This window comes from Gobio gobio (assembly GCF_949357685.1).
Source record: "Gobio gobio genome assembly, chromosome: 2".
Taxonomy (NCBI): domain Eukaryota; kingdom Metazoa; phylum Chordata; class Actinopteri; order Cypriniformes; family Gobionidae; genus Gobio; species Gobio gobio.
In genome coordinates this window covers 63,976,371-64,000,598 of record NC_137098.1, presented here as the reverse complement: position 1 = coordinate 64,000,598, position 24,228 = coordinate 63,976,371, and the positions used below count along the sequence as shown (strand labels likewise).

General features: G+C 37.9%; 1 protein-coding gene across 1 annotated transcript; it reads left to right on the top strand.

Annotated features, from left to right (window-relative positions):
- Window positions 1-4,979: 4,979 nt before the first annotated feature.
- Window positions 4,980-23,631, top strand: shtn2 (shootin 2). The gene is made up of 17 exons (XM_079842878.1): window positions 4,980-5,110; window positions 5,475-5,524; window positions 6,427-6,487; window positions 6,623-6,717; window positions 7,189-7,363; window positions 7,450-7,547; window positions 8,857-8,938; window positions 9,014-9,108; window positions 16,033-16,167; window positions 17,146-17,293; window positions 18,371-18,542; window positions 18,648-18,706; window positions 18,860-18,960; window positions 19,232-19,261; window positions 19,523-19,576; window positions 20,556-20,736; window positions 23,133-23,631. The coding sequence occupies exons 1-17, from the start codon at window positions 5,077-5,079 to the stop codon at window positions 23,279-23,281; spliced, it is 1,719 nt and encodes a 572-aa protein (XP_079699004.1). The 5' UTR covers window positions 4,980-5,076; the 3' UTR covers window positions 23,282-23,631.
- The last annotated feature ends 597 nt before the right edge of the window (window positions 23,632-24,228 follow it).

Genomic DNA, 24,228 nt, shown 5'->3' with positions numbered 1-24,228 from the left:
TTTTTAAAATAAAACAATAAAAAAATCATTTCATTTTAATGTGTCCATTCTTTAAATAAGAGGGATTTTAATGCAGGATTGCACGTAAATGTGGACACAGCTAAATGTTCTGTTTTTGCTCATTAAAATGTTGTAATAATTAAAAACATTTACAATAAACTATAACAGATAACATCAAAATGATCATATTGCTGTATTTATGGATATATTCAAGAAGGTGAAGATCACTTGAAGAACAGGCCAAATTGATTTTATGTCTTTAAAAATGTTGTTAGAAAATGGTTTTAATTCACTAATTAACACGTATTTATTGTTTTATATCGTTATGTGTGCCTTAGTAGTTTTACATAGTAATGGGACTAATTCTGTACCCTATTATTGGAAAGTGCCATAAACACAAGCATATTTATAGGCACTTTTAGTCAAACGGAACCATATGAACACTGTACATTTTTTCCGTGTAGGCTAAATTATGGATGGATCTCAATGGGTGCATCTCAATCAATAGCACCAAATTCTCCGTTAATCTGACAGTCTCTTATTGAAATCAAAAACTTGCTGCTGAAAGTCTTTCGGCTCACGGTGAGAGAATCACCCTAGTGACGGGAGACACGAGCAACAGGTTGCGGTTCCCAGAGCCAGAGCGCCACCTAGAGGCAAAGCGGAATCATGACCAATGGAAAGCCAGTGCCATTCACTGCCTCCTTGACAATGCCAATATTTCCAATTGTACAGCAAAACAATAGTAGCAAGATTTGAACTTCATGGTGGAAATAACAGTGCTTGAATGATAGCAACAGAACAAGTTTAGGTTTCTGTTAAAAATATTCAGAAAAAGAAAAAAGAAACCAAGAAATAGGATTGGGGACCATGCAACAGCTATGGAGACATTATGACTTAACTGGAATAAATGATTATAATTATAATTATCGTTCTTCTGGTAATAAATATAATATGATTATAATGTAATGTATTATATGAATTGGAAAAAAGAGAAATAATTTGAGAAAGTAAAACTGTTATTTATGACAAATTGTGTTTATAATATAAAAAAGCAACATACTGTATACAATATGAAGCATAACATAACATAAATTGGAAAAAAGGAGAAATCTTTTGAGAAGCTAAAATTATTATTATTATTATTATTGACAAATAGTTTTTTATAATATGGAAAAATATACTATAAAGAAATATTATAAAACAAAAAAATATAAAATGAAGAAATATAATATAAAGAAATTCATATAATTATTATAATAAATTGAGAGAAATAATTGGAGAAACTAACATTATTATTTTTGACAAATTGTTTTAAAAATATATAAAGAAATATTATATTAAAAAATATACAGTGAACAAAATTATAAACGCAACACTTTTGTTTTTGCCCCCATTTTTCATGAGCTAAACTCAAATATCTAAGACTTTTTCTATGTTCACAAAATGCCTATTTCTCTCAAATATTGTTCACAAATCTGTCTAAATATGTGTTAGTGAGCACTTCTCCTTTGCCGAGATAATCCATCCACCTCATGTGTGGCATATCAAGATGCTGACTAGAAAGCATGATTATTGCACAGGTGTGCGAAAACTGGCCACAATAAAAGGCCACTCTAAAATGAGCAGTTTTACTATATTGGGGGTCCGGGTCGGGGGGGGTTCCAAAAAAAAAGTCAGTATCTGTATCATTTGCCTCACGCAGTGCAACACATCTCCTTCGCATAGTTGATCGGGTTGCTGATTGTGGCCTGTGGGATGTTGGTCCACTCCTCTCCAGTGGCTGTGTGAAGTTGCTGGATATTGGCAGGAACTAGAACACACTGTCGTATACGCCGATCCAGAGCATCCCAAACATGCTCAATGGATGGCATGTCCGGTGAGTATGCTGGCCATGCAAGAACTGGGATGTTTTCAACTTCCAGGAATTGTGTACAGATCCTTGTGTACAGGCCGTGCATTATCATGCTGCACCATGAGGTGAGGATCGTGGATGAATGGCTCAACAATGGGCCTCAGGATCTCAACACGGTATCTGTGCGCATTCAAAATGCCATCAATAAAATGCACCTGTGTTCATTGTCCCTAACATATGCCTGCCCATACCATAACCCCACCGCCACCTTGGCCATCGATACACAACGTTGACATCAGCAAACCGCTCACCCACACAACACCATACACACTGTCTGCCATCTGCCCTGTACAGTGAAAACTGGGATTCATCCGTGAGGATAACACCTCTCCAAAGTGCCAGACGCCATCGAATGTGAGCATTTGCCCACTCAAATCGGTTACGGCAACAAACAGTCAGGTCGAGACCCGATGAGGACGACGAGCATGCAGATGAGCTTCCCTGAGATGGTTTCTGACAGTTTGTGCAGATATTCTTTGGTTATGCAAACCGATGGTTGCAGCAGCCGTCCGGGTGGCTCGCAGACGATCTTGGAGATGAAGATGCTGGACGTGGAGGTCCTGGGCTGGGCTGGTGTGGTTACACGTGGTCTGTGGTTGTGAGGCCGGTTGGATGTACAGCCAAATTCTCATGGAGACAGCTCATGGTAGAGAAATGAACATTCAATTCACGGGCAACAGCTCTGGTGGACATTCCTGCAGTCAGCATGCCAATCGCACGCTCCCTCAAAACGTCTGTGGCATTATACCGTGTGATAAAACTGCACATTTTAGAGTGGCCTTTTATTGTGGCCAGCCTAAGGCACACCTGTGCAATAATCATGCTGTCCAATCAGCATCTTGATATGCCACACCTGTGAGGTGGATGGATTAACTCGGCAAAGGAGAAGTGCTCACTAACACAGATTTAGGCCCGTCCACACGGAGACGCGTTTAGCTGTATATGTAACAATTTTGTACCGTATCAGCGTTTCGTCCACACTGATCTGGTGTTTAGGGAGCCTGAAACCGCTATTTTTTTAATCCGGGTCCCAGAGTGGATAAATCTGAAACCGACACCCTTGCGTTTTCATGTGTACAGCCAATCGGTATATTTTGTGAAACGGTGATGTCATCACACCACTAGAAGGGATACAACTACGGGCACTGGGCATGCACACATCAATATTGCGTCATTTAATTACTGTATTTGCATTATTGTAAGGGTAGGTTTAGGGTTGGGGTAGGTGTAGGTGTAGGCGTTAATAAAACACAATCTGGCAAGTAGCAAATTTATTTATTGTTATTTTATCGTGAGATTTTGCGACAAATCTATTTCTTCGTTTTTAGTGTATCTCTGTGGCAGAATTACAGCGCCACATACTGGTCTGGCACGTGTACTACATCGTTTTGAGTCGGTTTCAAGTGGTTTCGTGTGTATACGCAGATATAGAGACGAGGGGGAAAAAAGATTGGATATGAAAAGCTCTGGCTTCGTGTGGATGTGGCCTTAGACAGATTTGCATAACAACGTAAATTGGAAAAAAAGAAATAATTTGAGAAGCTAAAATTATTATTAATTCTGATATTGTTTTTATAATATGAAAACATATAATATAAAATAATGTAATATAATATAATAAATTGAGAGAAATAAGTAGAGAAACTAAAATTAAAGTTGTTAAAATATAAAGATAAACAATTATTCATTATTCAGTACTTTTTGACAAATATTTCATAAACAAGCTCCTATTCCAGTAAAAAAAAAAAAAAACGAAAAAAAAAATGTGTGAGTCTCCTTTATAAAAACCTGCCCTTCTGGCATCACCAAGTTTAGGTTTGTTTGCAAGCGCAGTGAAGTCACGGAGGGGCCACTCGTATCTTCCAGGCTGCCCTGTCACATCGCATCGCGTCGCGTCTCACAGCCCTGAATCTGACCCGTCCTCTTTCTCCCTCTTGCTCTGTTTTCTGTCGCGTTGTTCGGTTTATGCGTTTCTAAACATGTAAACACTGGCCCTTTATGTTGTAAACTGCACAGCTGATACTGACTGATTTAATCAATGTTCACTGTATGTTTGTGTTCGGGTAAACAGTCAATAACTCGGACTTCTCGCATGGTACGGTATAATGACCCAATGACCCACCCTTGACCTCCTATCAGTCAGCCTCTTTACGTCATGTTTAATCCTAAAGTACTCTCATTACTGTAATGCTGCATTCGGAAATATGTGTGCTTTTGTGGACCTGGGGGCAAAATTTCAAAACATATCACCAGAAGAAAAGCACAACCTGACCTGATGCCGTGGAGACATCCTCACAGGAAAATGTGTTCATAAGGGCACCAAATAATATCTTAATTCATAGTTTAACTGCCTAATGGCACCCTAACACTCAAAATAATTATTGTTTTGAGTAGAGCCAACTCAAATTAAACAAATTAGTTCAAACAAATGAACTTTTATGAGTATTTAGAACTTTCTTTTTCTTTTGAGTTCTCAAAACTGACACATTTTAAGTCATCTGAATGGTTTCATTGTTTTGAGTTTTATGAACTTGTTTCTTTTAATTTAGACAAACTTAAATTCAACCAAAACTGGGCTGGGATTTCTATTTCCCAGCATGCTTTGCCATGACACTCAAAAGGAGACAGAAACAGGAAACAAGATTTTAAACAGAAACAAGATAATTTTTTTTACACCACTGGCAGATAATTTTGCTTGTTTTAAGCAAAACCTCACTTCATTTTACTTATCTAGTAAACGCATCTTGATTTTGAATTTTTAGATATTTAAACAAGACAAAAATACTAAATAAGAAATGCATGTTTTGCGGTGTGACCTTAAATTCTTTGGATACAAGTGCATAAATGTGTTTTGCATTTGTTCAGACTGGGTCACTAAACCAAATCCATGCTCTCACAAGGGGCAAAGCATAATGAAGCATAATGAATGTTGCTTTATCAAGTCCATTTCTAAACAGCCACTGTTGACTCGGTTAACCATAAAGGGCAAAGCAGAATGGACTTTTATAAGGATTTACGTAACAAAATAGGAAGAAATAAAAGCAGAGCAGTACCTAGTTTCAGTTCTTCCTACAGAGTACACTGTCATACAGAGAGCGACAGACACACATAAACAGAGAGCGGTTTAGAAGATCAGGCGCTAACAAGAAGCTTGAGAAATTATGTGGAGTCTTGAATCGGATGAAAGAATTTCAGGTTGGATGCATTTTTTCTCGTTTTGAAATTTTCATTCTAAATTGTAATTGTCTTTCATTCTACTGGATAAGCTGGGTCATGAAATATGTTTATGTATACATTAGTTGATAATGCAATTCAAACAGTCAAACAGAGCAATGTAGGAAATGAATTACTAGAAACAATGGTCATACAAAAACATTTGACCACAGAATATTGTGAATACACATTTGTACAGATAACAGATTACCATGCAACTTCAATGAAGAAACGTTTAGAATGCTGTTTTTTTATTTATTAATATGGCTACCTTTTAGTAATACTATAAATATAGGCCTACTGTATATGAAACGCATGAACAACTCAAAAACTGCTGTCCTCTTAGATTCTGAGGAGGAGAACGCCCTGTCCTCAGACGATGAAAGAGACATTGAGGTAATTTCTGCTTAAGTAAATCTGGCTTTGTCAGAATACATAGCACAGTATACACTATATAAGTCTTTTTAAAACAGCACGCAACGTGAAAACGTGTTTTAAACAATACGCTAGATTAATGTCACATGACCTTTGCATGCTTAATTGTGACCCTGGACCCACAAAACCATTTTTTGAAATTGAGATGCATCTGAAAGCTGAATAAATAAGCTTTCCATTGATGTATGATAATGTTAGGATAGGACAATATTTGGCTGAGATACAACTATTTTTAAATCTGGAATCTGAGGGTGCAAAAAAAATCTAAATATTGAGAAAATCGCCTTTAAAGTTGACCAAATGAAGTCCTTAGCAATGCATATTACTACTAATAATAACTTTTTGATATAGGAAATTTACTAAATATCTTCATGGAACATGATCTTTACTTCATATCCAAATGATTTTTGGCATTAAAGAAAAATTATCTTGACCCATACAATGTTGCCACACATGCGACTTATGACTGGTTTTGTGGTCCACAATTGAGTTAGCTGTCCTGGCCGGGCAGATTGCATTGTGGGATACGGTCTTTTGCAGCGTATGTGTGCCACACATTTTGGCAAATGTAGCAGGTCATCTGCTGTTCCAGAACATTCGCACACTACAATATTCTTACTGCATATTATAGAAATAGTAGACCAATGGAGGTGGATAAAATCAGGCCCCTTCTACAAGCAACGTCTTAATAACATGGCAAATATGAGAAATACATTTCCAAATGTGAGAGTCACGGATGCAATATGAACTTAGCCAATGATTCTCTGCAAACACAGTCCTTGCTTAACTGCTTTAGTCATATTTCAGTAATGGATTGTGCAATTTTTTTCAAAATGACTATCATTGTATAAATTACGATACAGTGCGAGATTCTGGAGAAAGAGCGAGATGAGGCGAATGAAAAGCTGTCAAGGATGGAGGAGGGTGAGTCTTTAAGTATTGCAATATCCTCATATCAACTCGTACTGTGAGAAAATCCTTTATGGCTGAACCTTGCTCAAATGCAACTACCTGAAAGTGTCACTGAAAACGTGCTAATCTGATTTATTTAACCTTCAGCCTCTTCTCAACTGCTCAAGGAGCTGGATGTTTTAGAGATGCAGTTTCAGATCGAGCGGTCCTGCAGGGAGACCGCAGAAGCTTTAGCACTGAAGGTAGGAGCACTTCCCTTTTCCCGCAAGGCAAACAGCTTTATTCTGTATTTGTTCTGTTGAGTATTTTCACATCCCCATCAGTTACAAGCTTTATTACGTTCTCCAAACTGAGTCACTTATCCAACACTCTCAAAAAATAACGGTTCTTTATTGGCATCTGTGAAGAACCTTTAACATCCATGAAATCTTTCCATTTCACAAAAGATTATTTCAAGAACTGTTCACTAAAAGGATCTTTGAGGAACCAAACATGTGAAAACACCCTTTTGAAACTTTTTTTTTAAGAGTGAAACTGAGTTCAACTCAAGGACAGATTAAGGACAGATCTATGGCACCAAATGATATATAGGGTATTGTTCATATTGGATATTGGATATTGGATAAAGAAAGGGTTGCGACAAACCTCATATTGGCTTAACATGGTGAAAAAAGTCAACCATTTCTCAATCTTTGGGACTTTTGAACCCACAGGTGACAAAAGATTTCAAGGTACTGAAGAGGCAAAGTCAAGCTATACTTCCCCTGATTCAAGAAATGCCAGAACACCTCTCCATCCTGAACCTGGACCCTGAGGCTGATCCCAGCTCGGCCCCTGAGGAAGAGTGCGGTGAAGATCCGCTTCTCATCAGTCAGAACCAAATTAGAGGTGGGACCCGTAGCCTCACTTCTAAATAGCACAAATCTCGAAAGAATACATAGTCATAAGCCTGTCCAATCTGTTTGTAACTACAGAACTACAGTCATCTGTGGACCGGCTGCTTGGGGAGAAATTTCAACTCAGTGAACAGGTGGAGCTTCTTAAGAAAGAGAAGGAAGATTTGAAGGAAAAGGTATAATGGTGCCTGCAAATGGGACCACAATCACATGAACGCCATGAATGTTAGACATGCAAAACGTTGTGGTCATAAATGTGCACACCTTGCAGAATCTACAAAACTTTAATAATTTAAATTTTTTTGGATAATAATTTAATAAAAATTACTTTTATTTTATGTAGTAATAATCTATTTTAGATGGTGAGGTGTTATGCAGTCCTCAAGACAAAATAATAGCCGTCAGCCGAATTTACGACCTTGTTAAAAAGTTTCATTTTCATACTCGATTCTTAAAGTCCCCATGAAACCAAAATTGAAGTTAGTCTTACTGTTATCTATAAGCTAGTGTGCTCCAAAACAGTGACAACATTTAAATTTAAAATATATAAGCATTCAAAACTTACACTTCCGCCAATGTGGATCAATGATTTTGATGACCACTATGCACTTCAGCTTCTCCTCAGATTTTCGGTCCAATCAAATGCTCTCTAGAATCTGATGCCCCGCCCCCAATATTATAAACAGACGCTGAGGCTGAAATTGGTCACTTGTTCAAACGTTTACTATTTTGTACATGGTAAATGGCACATAGTGCACTATACAGGGGATAGGGAACAATTTAGACAGTGTAAATATGCTTTCCATTGCGGTGAATGAAGTCTGGTTTCACGTTAGTGTCCCGTGAACCGCCACAGCTCCGGTCCAGAGACACGAGAGCGGATCATATGATCGAGTCGGCACAAACCGGAAAATGTATCGGAGCCGTTTGAATTCTGCACAGAAAGTTGTAATTTAAAGTGATATGGAGGAGATCAGGAGGAGAAACAGTTCAAGATTAGGAGAAACTGCGGCTTTACTGAGCTCAACGGCTCTGGCCGAGCTGTGATATAAACTAAACTCTATTGGACATTTAAAAAAGGGGAGGAGCTGTTCGATATGTCCCGCCCCGTCTTCCCGTTTCAGTGGAAATTACGTCAACACATTAAATAATGCTGCGAGTTTCATGGCACTTCATTCGTTATCTGGAAAATCAGAAACCGTTTTTTTTTTTTTTTTGCCATTTTTATGATCCATCCTATTTTGTTAAAACACTTTGCAGATTCTGCAAGTCATATGTCAATTTATGACTGCACTTGTATGTTTATATTACATGTTCACATCAGAGCATTCTGACAAAATGATGAACCATTTGCCCCAAAAAACAATGTTAACAGTATTTTTTGTATTTTTATTATTCTCATCATGCCCTACTTTAATTAAATGTGAGTGGAAATCCTAAGACTTTGAATTTCATTAAACTTTAAACTCTTTCTCTATTGTTAAGATGCTTTTGGAGGTCGGGGAGAAAGAGGCCCTTCTGAGGAAGTTCAGTAAGCAGAGCAGAACTGTAAATAAAATTAAAAGAGGTGAGTCAGCCGAATGTATTTTCCCACTGATGAGCACGTACAGAACCACAGACTGACTGTGGTTTCTGTCCCCAGTGTCCCACCTGGTTACAGAAGAGTTTACAGAGATGTCTCAGAAGCTCGAAATGGAGCAAGGACTCAGGCAGCATGCTGAAGTTTTTGCACACCAGGTACTCTTTGAATTGGAGAAATCTGAAATAATCTTATTTGACAAAACTTCAAGAACAAGGATAACTGAAGTTAGACAGATAGCACAACATAGACAGCCAAAAACTAGGGCAGCTGCCAAGTCATTCACACATGCTGATTTTAATTGAAAGGGGTCCTATAATGCCCCTTTTTACAAGATGTAAAACAAGTCTCTGATGTCCCCAGAGTGTGTATGTGAAGTTTTAGCTCAAAATACCCAAGAGATCATTTTTAGAGCATTTTAAAATTATCACTTTTTGAGGGTGAGCAACAAAAAAAGTGTCCCTTTAAATGCAAATGAGCTCATGCTCCCCTTTCAAGAAGAGGGCGGAGCTTCAAGAGCTCGTGTTAGCAGCTCCGATTACGACAGCAATGAAAATGTCAGAAACTGTTCAGTCTTTTATGTTCAAACCGGAGTCGGACAATGATGGAGAGACTCAAGAAGAAGTGACAACTTAGAATGAGTCGGGACGTTTCTGAATGGTTAGTTGATGAATTAATCTTAGTTGATGGTTAGTCTTCAAGTCATTGATTAGCATATTCTGTCATGATAATGAGAGAATATCTGCTGCATGAAGATTTAACAGGTATAGTTTAGTTTCATCTTGCTTTTATGACATGCTATTGCACTTGTGTGACGTACTGTATTGCAAAATGTGAAAAGACGGATGCGATAGCTTGAACAGATTCCTATGTGCTCTACTACAACAACTCTTCCTCTTCTCAACATGGCCTTTGTTGAGTTTTCCCGGGGGCGGGTTTATGTAAGTTTTAGAGTTTGTGATGTCACCAACCCTGGAGGAAGCTCGTTGTAGTCCCTACCAGCCGTTTGTTGTAGTCCTTAAAAAGTGATTTCTGTAAAAGAAAATATCTCCCTTTGCTTTGAACTTTGAGCGTCGTAACTTTGCAGATTTTGTTAATGCTCAAACATTACACACTAAAAAGTGAAATAATAATCAACCACCCCTTTGGGCCCTATTTTAACGATCTGAAACGCAAGTGTCAAAGCGCGAACCGCAAGTAACTTTGTGGGCGGGTCTCGGCGCTGTTGCTATTTTCCCGGCGGGATAAATGGCTCTTGCGCCCGGCGCAAATCTAAAATGGGTTGGTCTGAAGTAGCTTCATTATTCATAGGTGTGGTTTGGGCGTAACGTGAATAAACCAATCCGAGCGTCATCCAACATTCCCTTTAAAAGCAGGTGCGCAAGTTCCATTATGGATTGCTATTATTATGGCGTTATTTACCAGGCGCACGCCAGGAGCGGTTCACAGCCGAGGAGACTGATGTGCTTGTAAGAGCAGTGAAAGACAGAGAAGTGAAGTTGTAATGTTGTACATTATGGTAAAGGTGATTTCACAGTCTTTTTTTTTTTCAGTCTTTCAGTTTTTTCAGTTTTTCAGTCGATTTTTTTTCCTGGTTCTTGACGGACAAACCAATTTGTCAGATGTCCTTATATTCATATATGTCTTGCCACTATTGGGCAAACAGGTCTTATCCTTAATTATTACAATTAGCCTGAATCATTTGTAAGCTAGATTTATGCCTATTTTTTCACATCTTCGTGGCACACTACAATGATTTCCGTCATCTCATGTGTTAATATTTTTTTAGTGTAACAATTTATGATTTGCAAAAATAACTGTTGCATCTGTGTAGATTACATGAGCAAAGTATATGCGCGTTGTGCACGCTATACATTATGGTCAAGCATGCGCCCTTAAAATAGCATAATGAACAACGCGCAACGCGCCACTGACTTTAGACTAGGTTTTTTCTGGTCAGTGGCGCAATTGTTTAATGGAACAGCAAAATAGCACCAGGGATTGTTTGCGCCGGAACACGCCTCCTTTTTTGCGCTGAACCGCCCAGGGAGCGCAAGTGCATTCACTAGTTTAGCGACGTGCTTCTGTGGAGGGAAAAGCGCGCTTTGCGCGGGTGCAAAATAGGAATGACACATGCGTCGCTGTACAAAGTCAATTGCGCTGGGTGCAAGATAGGGCCCTTTAACATTTGTTTTCATTTAGAGGCCATGTTGTCTAAAGGACCTGTTGCCAAAATGCCAGCAAATCAGCTCATCCGTGTTTTCGACTACCTCTGGAAGTGGTCGAAAGTGGACAAGCTCAAAACATTTTAGACCCCATCTACACCTGCATTAAGCGTCGTCCACTTGTGATCCGATCGACCAAAACGCATCTTAAAATACCAGGTGTAAACAGCGCCGCAAATTCATTCACGATTTCTGCCACGGTACACTGTAAAAAAAATCCCCGTAAAATTTACTGTAAAAAACGGCAGCTGTGGTTGCCAGAACTTTACCGTAAAAAAATATGGCAGTAACGTTTTAGGTTTTTAGGGACAGCACCATATAATTTAAAGGCTTATAATGTAATAATTACGGTTATAAATATATATATATATTACAGTTCAAAACCGTATAATTTAAAGGTTTATATTGTAATGATTATGTTTACACTGTAAACAATTTACGGTAAAAAAACATATTTCATTAACTGAAATAATGTTAAATTACCAACCTATTGAAATACTAATATCTGTTATGTACCTTTGATATATACGGACAACAACCAATCACAGTGGTGATGAGAATCACGTGATGAATAAAAGCTCATCACAAGCAGCTTTTAGGAGGACAATACTAATATATAGAAGGTGCTCTGTGTCATTCACACAAACACTAAACACCATCATGGTAAAACACATGAAATTTAAAAAATGCAATAAACATTAATTTAACAACATCAGATGTAACATAAAACCCTAATGTACATAACTGATTAGAAAGAACTAAGAAGAAACATAGTTGTTGCAATGAAAATACATCAAATGCGAAGTGTCACACAGGGAATTCTGGGAATGTCAATTTACGGGTTTTCACTGTAAATTACACAATGACTTGTTCTTTTTCACTTCCATAAACTGTAAATTTAACGGTATTTTATTGTAAAATTAAATGAAATGTAAGGTTAGATCTATTACAGTTATTCACCGTATATAGTACGGAAACTTTCTGTTAACCAATTAACTGTTCTTCACCGTAGCATTTTTACAGTAAAATACCATTAAAATCACAATATTTTTTTACTGGGTAAAGACAGTGAATCCAGCAGATAATTTATTGAAAATGCACTATAAACACAATATTTAGCAATACAGGGTTTTATGAAGCAACAAAACATAATGGAGCTAATTACTCACCCATTGTTTGAAACAAGACTGTCAATTCCACACACAGTGACACAAAAACGGATCACTTTCTAGTCTGTAAATCTGACTGAATTCAGATACAGCCTACTTTGGGCTTTGGGTTCAATTCCACGTAATGTTAGATGACTTTACATTTGAATGTAAACATGATCCATCAAGACTACGGAGTTTGTAATTAAAATGTTACACTCCCGATAACCGCTTATTACATCGCGAAGAAAAAAAAAGAAGAAGCGCAACAAGCTTGAAATTACTTGCGTGCCGCAAACTGTATGTGAAACAAGCTGTTCACAAGAGCGCGCAACCAACAGGAAGTGTTTATTGTAATAAATTAAACTTGATGTTTGGTTGTGTGAAAAATAACGTGTGGGTTTAAAGCATCAAAAATAACAAAGGTGCGACCACATTATCGAAATGTCGCCGAGATTTCACGAGGAAGATGGTGCGTACACTTTTCACAGACTGTGATGACGTGTTTTAACGGTCGTCAGCATTATAAATCCTGCAACGTTTTATATATATTTTTAATTTGTTTAAAAAGTATGTATTTATAACACTATACTTTGTATTATATTACCTTTGCATCAAATTGTAAGCGCTGCTGTGAGCCTACAGCGGCTGTGGAAGAGACGATAAAGTTAACATCTTTCTCTCTTCCAACTGCTGTTATCAAATTCTCTCTATTTTTTCTTTCTTTTGAAAGTTGTGTAAAACACTATTGTAGAGTTTTTCTTTTGCTATTTGAGCAAATGGGAAACAGAAATGTATGGAATGTAGTCATCCATTCACCTCTATAGAAGTTTACCCAACTATGACGACTTCCGCTTCTGAGAAACCCAACAATATTCATCCCATTGGCTTGAATTTCGCTGTGGGATCGAGCATATTGCGCAAAATGTTTAATCAGTCACACAGATTTTGTGCTCACACCCACAGTCGCATAAAGTTGCTTCTCACAATTGAACTGAGTTTTTGTCGCTGCTTTTTGTGCTTAAACAGTCAAATACACACAAAATAATGTCAAAATGCCGGTATTGGCGAATATCCGCGTAAACGCGGTTATGTTTTACGTAAACAAACAGTTGAGAAAGAAAATAGATTTGCGCATCAGGTCTTAAAGTGACAGCAGTCAACATGCTGCCGAATTATTCGATAATATTAAAAATGTTTGCAAGTTTTTCCCCATTGTCTCGATGTCAAAATTGTGACCAGTGAAATTGCTGAGTGGCGGCTAGTAACTCTGGAAAAACACACTAGCCACAGTGTCTGGTGCGCAAAAAAGTTATCGTCAAGCTCTGGCTACAAGGTATGTTCATTCAACATAAACAATGTAATCACAGTTACTGAATGTCTGTTCTCCAGATGGGACATAAAAACACTTCTCGTTCAGAGGCCTAAGAGCCCTGGCAGACAACACGGCAATATCTGAATCAATAGACAATAGATGGGAGGAAGTGCAGTGTCTTCCGATTTAGTCGAGTGTGTACAAGGGCCATGGGAGTTTTGGGCTGGATCGGGTCAATTCACACTTACAACTATGGACCTGCATTAATGAAACAAACACGAAACAAAGAAGAGAAAACACTGGACTGAGATAACACAGACAGGCACACACACATTGACCATGCCAGTCCTGCTATAGCTCTGTTAATACCAGTAGGTTTAGCGCTCATTCAGTCTAAATGAGCATCTCCGCATAAAAGTGGCATCTGTCTTTGCATCACTCGCCTCTTCCTGCGGTAATTAGCACCCATCGAGGTGGCAGTTTGAAAATCGGCAGCTCTTTAAACCCCTGTCCTTGTTTGACACTTCCTATGTGCCATCTCTTTTGTCGGCTTTGTGTATATTGTTCCCCATTTGCAGACACAGACATAATGGGGGTCCCAACAGGGGGCCTTCACCTGTGAAAGGGACCCCCGACGGTTCGCGCACCACTCAAACTCATTCTGAATGTGTGGCCACACACCACACAGCTTGAATGACATTCTTTATCGCCACCCCTTCCATTTGTCTGTTTCCCCTCTGTTTTGAAAACACATTCATCTTCTTCTTGTTCAGTGTTTTTTTCTAGTCACAGAGGGTCTAATGACGGACTTATTCGAAAGGGAGAAAAAACAGGCCGTCATCGCACAAAGAGACTCGCCGGTTTACTCGTCAAGCACAGGCGCTTTCCCTGTAATTGTGCCTCCGCGGGGGTCGCGCCTGGTGGTTTAGGCCCGCGGTTCTTGCGAGCTGAACGAAAAGGCAGTGAATGGAGGTGAGAAGTGAGAGTCCAAACAGTCCGACGCATGACAAACTTTCACTTCCCTTTCCTGCTCGCCGTTTCTGCTTTTCAACAAGCACGCTTCTTGTTATCTGAAATTTCAGGGAGATAATGGATGGGTTGATTTTTGGTTTCCCAAACCAAATTTTGTTGCTGTGTGGGCTGATTATATTGAGGTTTTTGTTCTGTTGAATGAAAGTCTTTCAGATAATTCGCTGCATGAACAATTACAGTTTTTTTTAATTCGCTTTGGTACTATTTTCACAAGCAAGGTGTACATTTTCAAAACTCATAGTACTAATATCACAACAGATCATCAATTTTTCAAACATTTCAGCATATTTTCAAATGTGTGAGTACAATACACAAAACCACAAATTATCCTTTTCACTACATATCTTTATAAATGTTTCATTCACAGTCACTGCCTTTCATAAAGCTCTTAATATCAAACTTTTGATTTGCATCTCCTCTCGTTCAGTTTAATAGATTTGTCTGTTATTTAAACCAACTGATCTTAATGGTTAATCAATCAATCATTTGATATAGATTTCTATCATAGATTTCTATAGATATTGATTATATAGACATTGTTTGCAATTTCCGATATGTATAACCATATGTAATTAATTCTTTTTACATTACAAGCAATTTATGTTAGATTATAACTACTTTGTCAAAGTGTGTGTGTGTGGCCTGGTAAACTCTTCATTATGGGGACAAAATGTTCCCATAAAGATGCAATATCCTAAATCCATGTCCTTGCGGGGACATTTTTTTTTTGTCCCCATGGCCATGAGGAAACTTATAAATACAGAATGTGGTTTAAACAAATGTAAAAATGCAGAAAGTTTTGTGTGATGGGTAGGTTAAGGGGTTAGGGTTAGTGTAAGTGAAGAGAATATACAGTTTGTATAGTTTGTAACCATTACGCCTACGTATACCCAGAAAGATTATAAGAGTATAAGGGAGAGGAAATAGTCAATGACGGTGTAACATCAGACTGATCAGAAATCAGAAGAAGGGAGACAGATGGCATCAAATATAGCATGTTTCATTACAGTATGTATGCCATGTGATACTGTAAACCGATCACCATGGTAGAGTCTGCCACATTACTGTAACTCACCCTTATAAAGATAAACTACAGTAGATTCAGTCGTATCGTACAGTGAGAACATTTACTGTATTGGCAGCAAACTCTGTTATAGCACAAAGCCTCATGATCATTACATATTATAATAATCTTGTGTTTGAAACAATGATTATGTGGACTGATGTGCAACTGAATGAAAGCATGAGATCAGGTTTTGAAAGAAAGACTCTGAGTTACAAGTGTGAGCAGTTTGGATCGTGTGATTGATCGAGTGATTGATCGAGTGATTGATTGATCGAGCGATTGATCGGCTCCTACAGATGCTGGTGAAACAGAGGGAAACCCAGAGACAGATTCAGAACGCAGAGACTGAGAAACAACTACAGCAGGCTCTGAGTCAAGTGACTGACATCAGCAAAGCTCTGGAGGAGATACGACTCTGTTACCAAGACCAGGTGAGTGAGTGTGTGTGTGTGTGTGTGTGTGTGTGTGTGTGTGTGTGTGTGTGTGTGTGTGTGTGTGTGTGTGTGTGTGTGTGTGTGTGTGTGTGTGTGTGTGTGTGTGTGTGTGTGTGTGTGTGTGTGTGTGTGTGTGTGTGTGTGTGTGTGTGTGTGTGTGTGTGTGTGTGTGTGTGTGTGTGTGTGTGTGTGTGTGTGTGTGTGTGTGTGTGTGTGTGTGTGTGTGTGTGTGTGTGTGTGTGTGTGTGTGTGTGTGTGTGTGTGTGTGTGTGTGTGTGTGTGTGTGTGTGTGTGTGTGTGTGTGTGTGTGTGTGTGTGCGTGTGCGTGTGCGTGTGCGTGTGCGTGTGCGTGTGCGTGTGCGTGTGCGTGTGCGTGTGCGTGTGCGTGTGCGTGTGCGTGTGCGTGTGTGTGTGTGTGTGTGTGGGCATGTTTTTGTGAAATATCAGGACACAAATGTGTATAATGACATGGGTATGACACAGGTATTACAAAAAGAGGGTGAAATATGAGGACGTTCCCCATGTCCTCACTTTTCAAAATGCTTATAAATCACACAGAACAAGTTTTTTTTTTCACAGAAAGTGAACTGCACAGTCTCCTGTGAGGGCTAGGTGTGTGTGTGTGTCTGTGTGTGGAGATGTTCTGATGTTCTGATGATAATGTTGGAGGCAAACGAATATATATATATATATATATATATATATATATATATATATATATATATATATATATATATATATATATATATATATATACATACATATACATATATATATTAATATCAGCTGTGCATTTTATTCTTTTAATATTTATATATTTTTAATTATACCATAGTTATACAGTAGTTGTTATGTATATTTAAATAATTAAATATAATAAGTAAATAGTTCCAAAAAAAAAATTGCTGTCAAACCAATGCGATATTTGAATCAGCTTTAACGGTATCTTTTTTTTTTCAAATTGACACGATGTAGATGTCACACACAGCAGCCGAGGACCTCAACGCTCTGACAGATCTGACTGCAGTGAGAACAAAGCTGGAGATCAGCGAGAAAGAGAGAAACCAGGCTGAGACTCAGCTGAGAGAGGAGCAGAAATCTGTTACTGCACTTCAGAAGGAAAGTAGGTCTAATTCCAATAAAAAAATGCTGAAAAAGTCCCTTTTCAGAAGAGATCTCAACAATGTCTCGAACTCAAATTGGCCAAGATATTAAAATCTGCAACCTGAGTTTCCATATGAACTCAAACATTTTTCATCATGTTCTTACCAAATGATTTCACATTAATTTTATAGCACTGTAAACCCTAAAGCTCAAAATAATGAATTGGTTTGAGTAGAGCCAACTCAAATGAAACAAATTAGATCAAACAAATGATTTTTTATGAGTATTTAGAACTTTCTTTTTCTTTTTCTGCATTGTTTCATTGTTTTGAGTTTTATGAACTTGTTTCTTTGAATTTAGACTAACTTAAATGTCACCAAAACTGGGCTGAGATTTCTATTTCCCAGCAAGCTTTGCCATGACACTCAAAAGGGACAGTAAATGCCAAGGGTTACATTAGTGGGAGATTTAGTGTTTAATGTTTTGTTATGCTAGTTTAGAAGAGTTTCTGTTATATGTTGTTGAGAACAGATAGATGTTAAATGTATTATATTGCTGTCCTCATTCAACAAGTGCTATGCTATGCTAATGCTACAAAGCATTGTGTGACCAATTAGCAAGGTGGCATTTATTGAACTAGCTAGTCAAGTTTCCACTACTAAAATTTGCTTACTCAAATATTTCAAGTTCAGAACAATTAAAATGTGAGAGTACAAAATGAAAATCTGCAAGTTCTGCTTACTCAAACTTTAAATGTATTAACTTAAATTTGAGGCAAATGATTGCCTCGATTGATTTGAGTTTTGCCAACTTGTTTGCTATCCCTTAAGTTTACAGTGTACTATAACGCTATATTTTGTTGAACAGACTTATTATTTTATTATAAAAACAAGTGCCCCTAGTTTCACAGACAAGGCTTATGAAACCCATGAAAACAACTTTTATCCTAAAATATCTCATTGTTTTGTCTCAAGATGCACACCAGTAATGTTGTTTTCTAAGGCACTTTTATAAAAGGCCTAATCCTGGCTTAAATCTAAACCCTGTCTGTGAAACCAGGCCATCATATTTTAATCGGTATGTTTAATTTAACTAGTTAAGATACTCCAGGACAAACTAAGAGAAATGGAGCAACTTCCTTCAATCCAATCTGACCAATCGAAAGAGGAGGATGAAAATCCAGCTGGTCCGCCATCTCTGCCGCCCCCTCCACCGCCACCTCCTCCTCCACCTCCTCCTCCTCCACCTACATCTTCAGCTGTCATTGAGTGAGTCTTCAACACCTTTCAATATTCCAAACATTAAAATACAAAGCAGCACATATAACATAAATGCTTCAAAATGTTATTAATGGCAATCAATTGTATGTTTAGCCCATTGAAGGCCTTGAGGAACAGAAAGAAGGGTGGAGACGACACCACTCAAACTGCGAGTAAGACAGTCTTATGTTCGACTGTGTGATTCCAGATAGAAAGATGCGAAATCAGGAAGAAATAATACAGTCATTTAGAAGTTGAAGTTAAATCAAGGGAAGTAAACGCTGCTCTTCCATCCTCAATGAATACTGTGTTGATTTCCCTCACAGAACCCGCAATTACGGAGGACATGAAGTCCAGAGCTGTGGATGAAATGATGGAAAGAATCAAGAAAGGCATTGTTCTTAAACCTATTCTCAGACCGCCACAGGTGTGTCCGTCACAGCTGAATTATTTTGCTGAACATAAACCGTGCTTTGGAGTGAGGCGCCGTCTGTATGACAATAATCAAGCGTGTGAAGGAAATTAAATATGAGCGTGTGCACAACACACAGTAGGGCAATGATTTCATGAAATACACCTTTTTAAAGATAATCGAACTCATAGACATGCCTTAAATATTGTGCTTGATTGTGCCAGTGCCAATGAAGACCTTTGATAAAAGTACAAACTGAAATATTTGACATTTGATTTCTTTTTAGGCTGTATCAGAGGATGATAATGCATGGAAGGTGAGCGATACTTCACTATTTCAGATCTGTTTTTTTTTTTTACAATTGCACATCATCATGGTCTTTCAGGTCGTCCTGCAACGTACAGTTAGTGTGATTACTATTGCATTTGAAGAGGTTTCCTATTTTCTCTGTCTGTGAAGTACACAAGCATATGGTCACATGCCTACGCTACATTGCGTGTGAATTATATGTTCACAAAGTAACTGTTCAGAAATGACAAAATATTATGAATCAAAAATATTGACATTTGTATAACAGGAGCAGAGGTCTGAGAACCGGAAATCGGCTGTGCTGGAGTTACAGGGCATGCTGGTAAGATAAGATCTCTTCAAACCCTGACTACTGGATGATTGCAATGATTTCTGAAGGATCATGTGACTCTGAAGACGGGAGGAATGGTGCTGAAAATTCAGCTTTGCATCACAGGAATAAATTACATTTTACAATACAATAAAAAACAAAAGAGTTATTTCAATTTTTAATATTATCAAAACATTTTTTGGCTGTATTTTTGATTAAATAAATGCAGCATAAAGACTTCCTTAATAGAAGAAAAAAATCGTACTGAAATTTTGAAGTGATGTGCATCAAATGTGCAAGGTCAACAATTTAACATATTTAAGTGGTTATACATAGTTTATATACTTACAGATAAGGAAATTAAATCTGGGATTAAGTTGACTATTGATTAAAAAGTGCACATACAAACATTTGACTATTTAAAATAGCTGTTTTCTATTTGAATATATTGTAAAATGTAATTTACTCTTGTGATCAAAGCTGAATGTTCAGCATCATTACTCCAGTCTTCAGTGTCACATGACCCTTCAGAAATCATTCTAATATGATGATTTGATTTATGATCATTTCTGATTATTATCAAAGTTGAAAACATTTCTGCGGCTTCATATTTATGTAGAAACCGTGATACATTCTTTCAGGATTCTTAGATGAATAGAAAGTTCAAAAGAACAGAATTTATTTGAAATAAAAATCTCTTTTACATTATAAATGTCTTTACTGTCACTTTTAATCAATTAATGCATCCTTTTGGAATAAAAGTATTTTTTTCCTTAAAAAAATCTTACTAACCCCAAACACTTGAACTTTACTTGCAGCAAACGTCATGCTAATAAATACTGTGATTTATTAAACATTGTGTTGGTGATTTTACCATAGTTATGGGAATTTTTAGGGACTTCTTAACTGCCGTAAAATCACTATTATCACCTCTTGTGATGGCTTATTACTGCTTATTGTATTAATGTAAGTGTATTGGCTGGTTCTCCAGGTTTCCATGAGGAGGCCTGGCCCTCGAAAGGTGGAATCGAAAAAACGCTTCAGCCGTAATGTTGGGGAGGCGGAGCTTCAGATGGTGCTCCAGAGAAGGAGGCGGGCCATGGGGGATGAAAAAGGGACCCCATCTAACCCTGACCCTAACCCTGACCCACCTCCTCCATCTAAACCCAAAGGTACCATCTCTTCCTTTACTCCGTCTCAGGCCCGGACAACTTCATTTAAATGTACTTCAGCTTTTACAAGCCTGGTCAATCCTAAAGCTTATTATTGGGCTGGGGGAATCAGCAAACCGTAAACGAAAACAATTTAATTCTGACTATTTGCTGATTTAAAAAAAAATAATAATTTGATCAAATGTAAAATGTGTGCCTTCAATGCAATGTGAGTCACTTTTGATAAAAGTGTCTGCTGAATGTATACATGTAGATGTACATTTTCAGGTGTTTTTTTCTCTATTTGTTTTCCTTTATTTTTTATCCCCTCAGCTGTAAAGCTTATAAACTCAAAAAAGAAGTTACAATTGGGTACTTAAATTATTTATTTTAAATGCATTTGTTACGTGTTAGGGGTATATATTTATATATATACCTACAAACAACTAAATAATTTAAAAAATTATTTAACCAGTCTTAGTTATTCAATAATGTCGTGGCTCTTCCAAGCTTTATAATGGCAGTGATTAGAGGAATTGAATTTTAATCCATCCATCACAAAATATATCCTCACGGCTCCAGGGGGTTAAAGGATTAGTTCACCCCAAAATTAAAATTTCCTGATAATTTACTGACCCCCATCTCATCCAAGATGTTCATGTCTTTCTTTCTTCAGTCGAAAATAAATTTAGTTTTCGGGAAGAAAACATTCCAGGATTTTTCATCATTTAATGGTTTTCAATTGCAACCAACAGCTGAAGGTCCAAATCAATGCAGTTTCAAAGGAAGGGCTCCAGAGGCTCTGCGTGATCCCAGATGACGAATAGGGTCTTATCTAGCCAAACCATCGGTCATTTTCAAAATAAAAAATAAAAATGAATATACTTTTTAACCGAAATTGCTCATCTTGCGCAGCTCTGCAAGGTGTTAAGAATGACGTAATCACGAAAGGTCACGCTAGACGTAGGCAGAAATACCGCCCGTGTGTTTACAAAGTGCTCGTGCGAAGACTAATACAAACGGCCTTTAGCAAAAACTCTCCATTTTCATCTTCAAAAGCGTCCGATATCGTTGTTTTAACTTTTTTTTCGCTAAAGGATGTTTGTATTAGTCTTCACATGACCTTTCCGGTGTCACAGAGCAGCGCAAAATGAGCAATTTAGGTTAAAAAGTATATTCACTTTTATTTTGAGAATGACCAATGGTTTGGCTAGATAAGACCCTATTCCTCATCTGGGATCGTGCAGAGCCTCTGAAGCCCTTCTTTTGAAACTGCATTGATTTGGACCTTCAGCATTTTGATTGCAATTGAAAACCATTAGCTATATGATGAAAAATCATTTTGGGGAAATTTTCATTTTGGGGTGAACTAATCCTTTAATAAAGGCCTTCTGAAGCGAATCGATGCATTTGTGTAAGAAAAATATCCATATTTAAAGCTGCTGTCCGTAACTAAATTTTGTGTTCAAGATTTACAAAAATGATAAAATGAGAATGTACAACACAAATCCATTTTCCAAACCGTGTTTTTGTCTTACCCTGAATCCTATAATAAGTGTTTATATTGGGACTATTTCAGGCCGGTCTGGTAGGAACGGCAGCGGAGGAGCCATAGACATAAACAGAGAGAAGTAGCTCCGGCTGTTCTTCCGCAAGACGCATGCAGTGCTGTTTATTAACCGCTAGAGCGCAAACAGTTACGGACTGCAGCTTTAAAACTTCATGAAGTAACTACGTCAGACATCGTGTCAAGGATTACTCTTTTACCGCAAGTTGACTTGTGTAGGCCGTCTGCCGAAAACGAGTTATTTTAGTTTTAAAAGTTTTAAATATGGATATTTTTCTTATACAAACCTATCGATTAGTTTCAGAAGGATTACTTTTATAATGGATGGATGCACTTTTTAGGCTTCAAAATCATATCCTCTATTTGCTGCCATTATAAAGCTTGGAAGATTTTTAATATAACTCTGATTGTATTCGTCTGAAAGAAGAATGTCATACACACCTTACTTGAGGGTGAGAAAATCATGGGCTAATTTTCAGTTTTGGGTGAACTATCCCTTTAAGTCCACATTTATTGAGGTTCATGCTTATTTATTGCTCTGAAAACAAGTTAACAATGTTTTATGCAAGTTTGCTTCTCAGGTAGTTTTCTTAGAATTTCCAGATATTTCTTTACTGTAAAAAGACATTATTTTGAGATTAAAAAGAATCTTCTTTTAATGGTAGTTGTGTAAAAGGAAACGTTGGCAGGTTGTTGTATCAGAATAAGACTGGGCCTAATTGGTTGCACTTTGAGGCAACATGTCCTTCACATCAGTGCTTAAAATCTCATTTATTGATCGGTGATGAATGTTGTGAGCTGCATTATAACACAGCCACTTAACTAAAACTTCAGGTCAATGTTTCCTCAGATTCCCCCGCTGGCGGGTCGGTCTCGAGCTCTTCGCCCTGGGCGGGGGAGAGTGGAAGCGCCCCTGTCCTCCGCAGACTTCAGCAGAACCGCGAGAAGAGAGTCTCTCGCATAAAGGCTTCGGAGTCCATTATATGGGAAGAAAAGTGAGCTGTGTTTGAGGGGTCTTTTAGTCTGACCTTCTGCACTTTTGAGAAACACGATGTTGAACTAAGTATGACTTCAACACCTGTTTACTTTTGCCGGATGCCTCTTGGAATTTGTTTAGTGTAAAGGTCTCAAGGCTGAATAGAGCGTTAACCTTAACTGTGGTGTGAATGCCGCAATAAAATGAAATAAAAAAACAAGGACTCCTGCATTCAAAAATGAATTATGAAAGAAATAAAAAACATTCTGCACATACTCAGTCTTTTCATTGCCCTAGGTCTGTGTTTGCTGTTGTGTTGGACATTTGTTCTTTTGAGGCATGAATTCTTCCATTAAAAAGCTTCACTTGCTTGAATACTTGCACAAGTATTTGAACATTTAAATGATTATTTCACTGAAGTACAGATCGGACAGCATTGAAATTTATAATTACTTTAACGTGGCATTGTTTTATATTCATATAACCAGTATTGCACCTTACTCTGGTGTAATCGTGGTCATTTGTTGTTCAGGTTAGTCAGATGTATGGAATTAAGCAAAACTAAGTTACACTGATCAGGCATAACATTATGACCCTCTTTTGCTGCCATAACAGCCCTGACTCGTCATGGCATGGACTCCACTAGACCCCTGAAGCTGTGCTGTGGTATCTGGCACCAAGATGTTAGCAGCAGATCCTTTAAGTCCTGCAAGTGGAGAGGTGGGACCTCTATGGATTGGACTTGTTTGTTCAGCACATCCCACAGATGCTCGATTGGATTGAGATCTGGGAATTTGGAGGCCAAGTCAACACCTCAAACTCGTTGTTGTGCTCCTCAAACCATCCCTGAAGCATTTTTGCTTTGTGGCGGCGCATTATCTGCTGAAAGAGCCACAGCCACCAGGGAATACCGTTTCCATGAAAGGGTGAACATGGTCTGCAACAATGCTTAAGTAGGTGGTACATGACA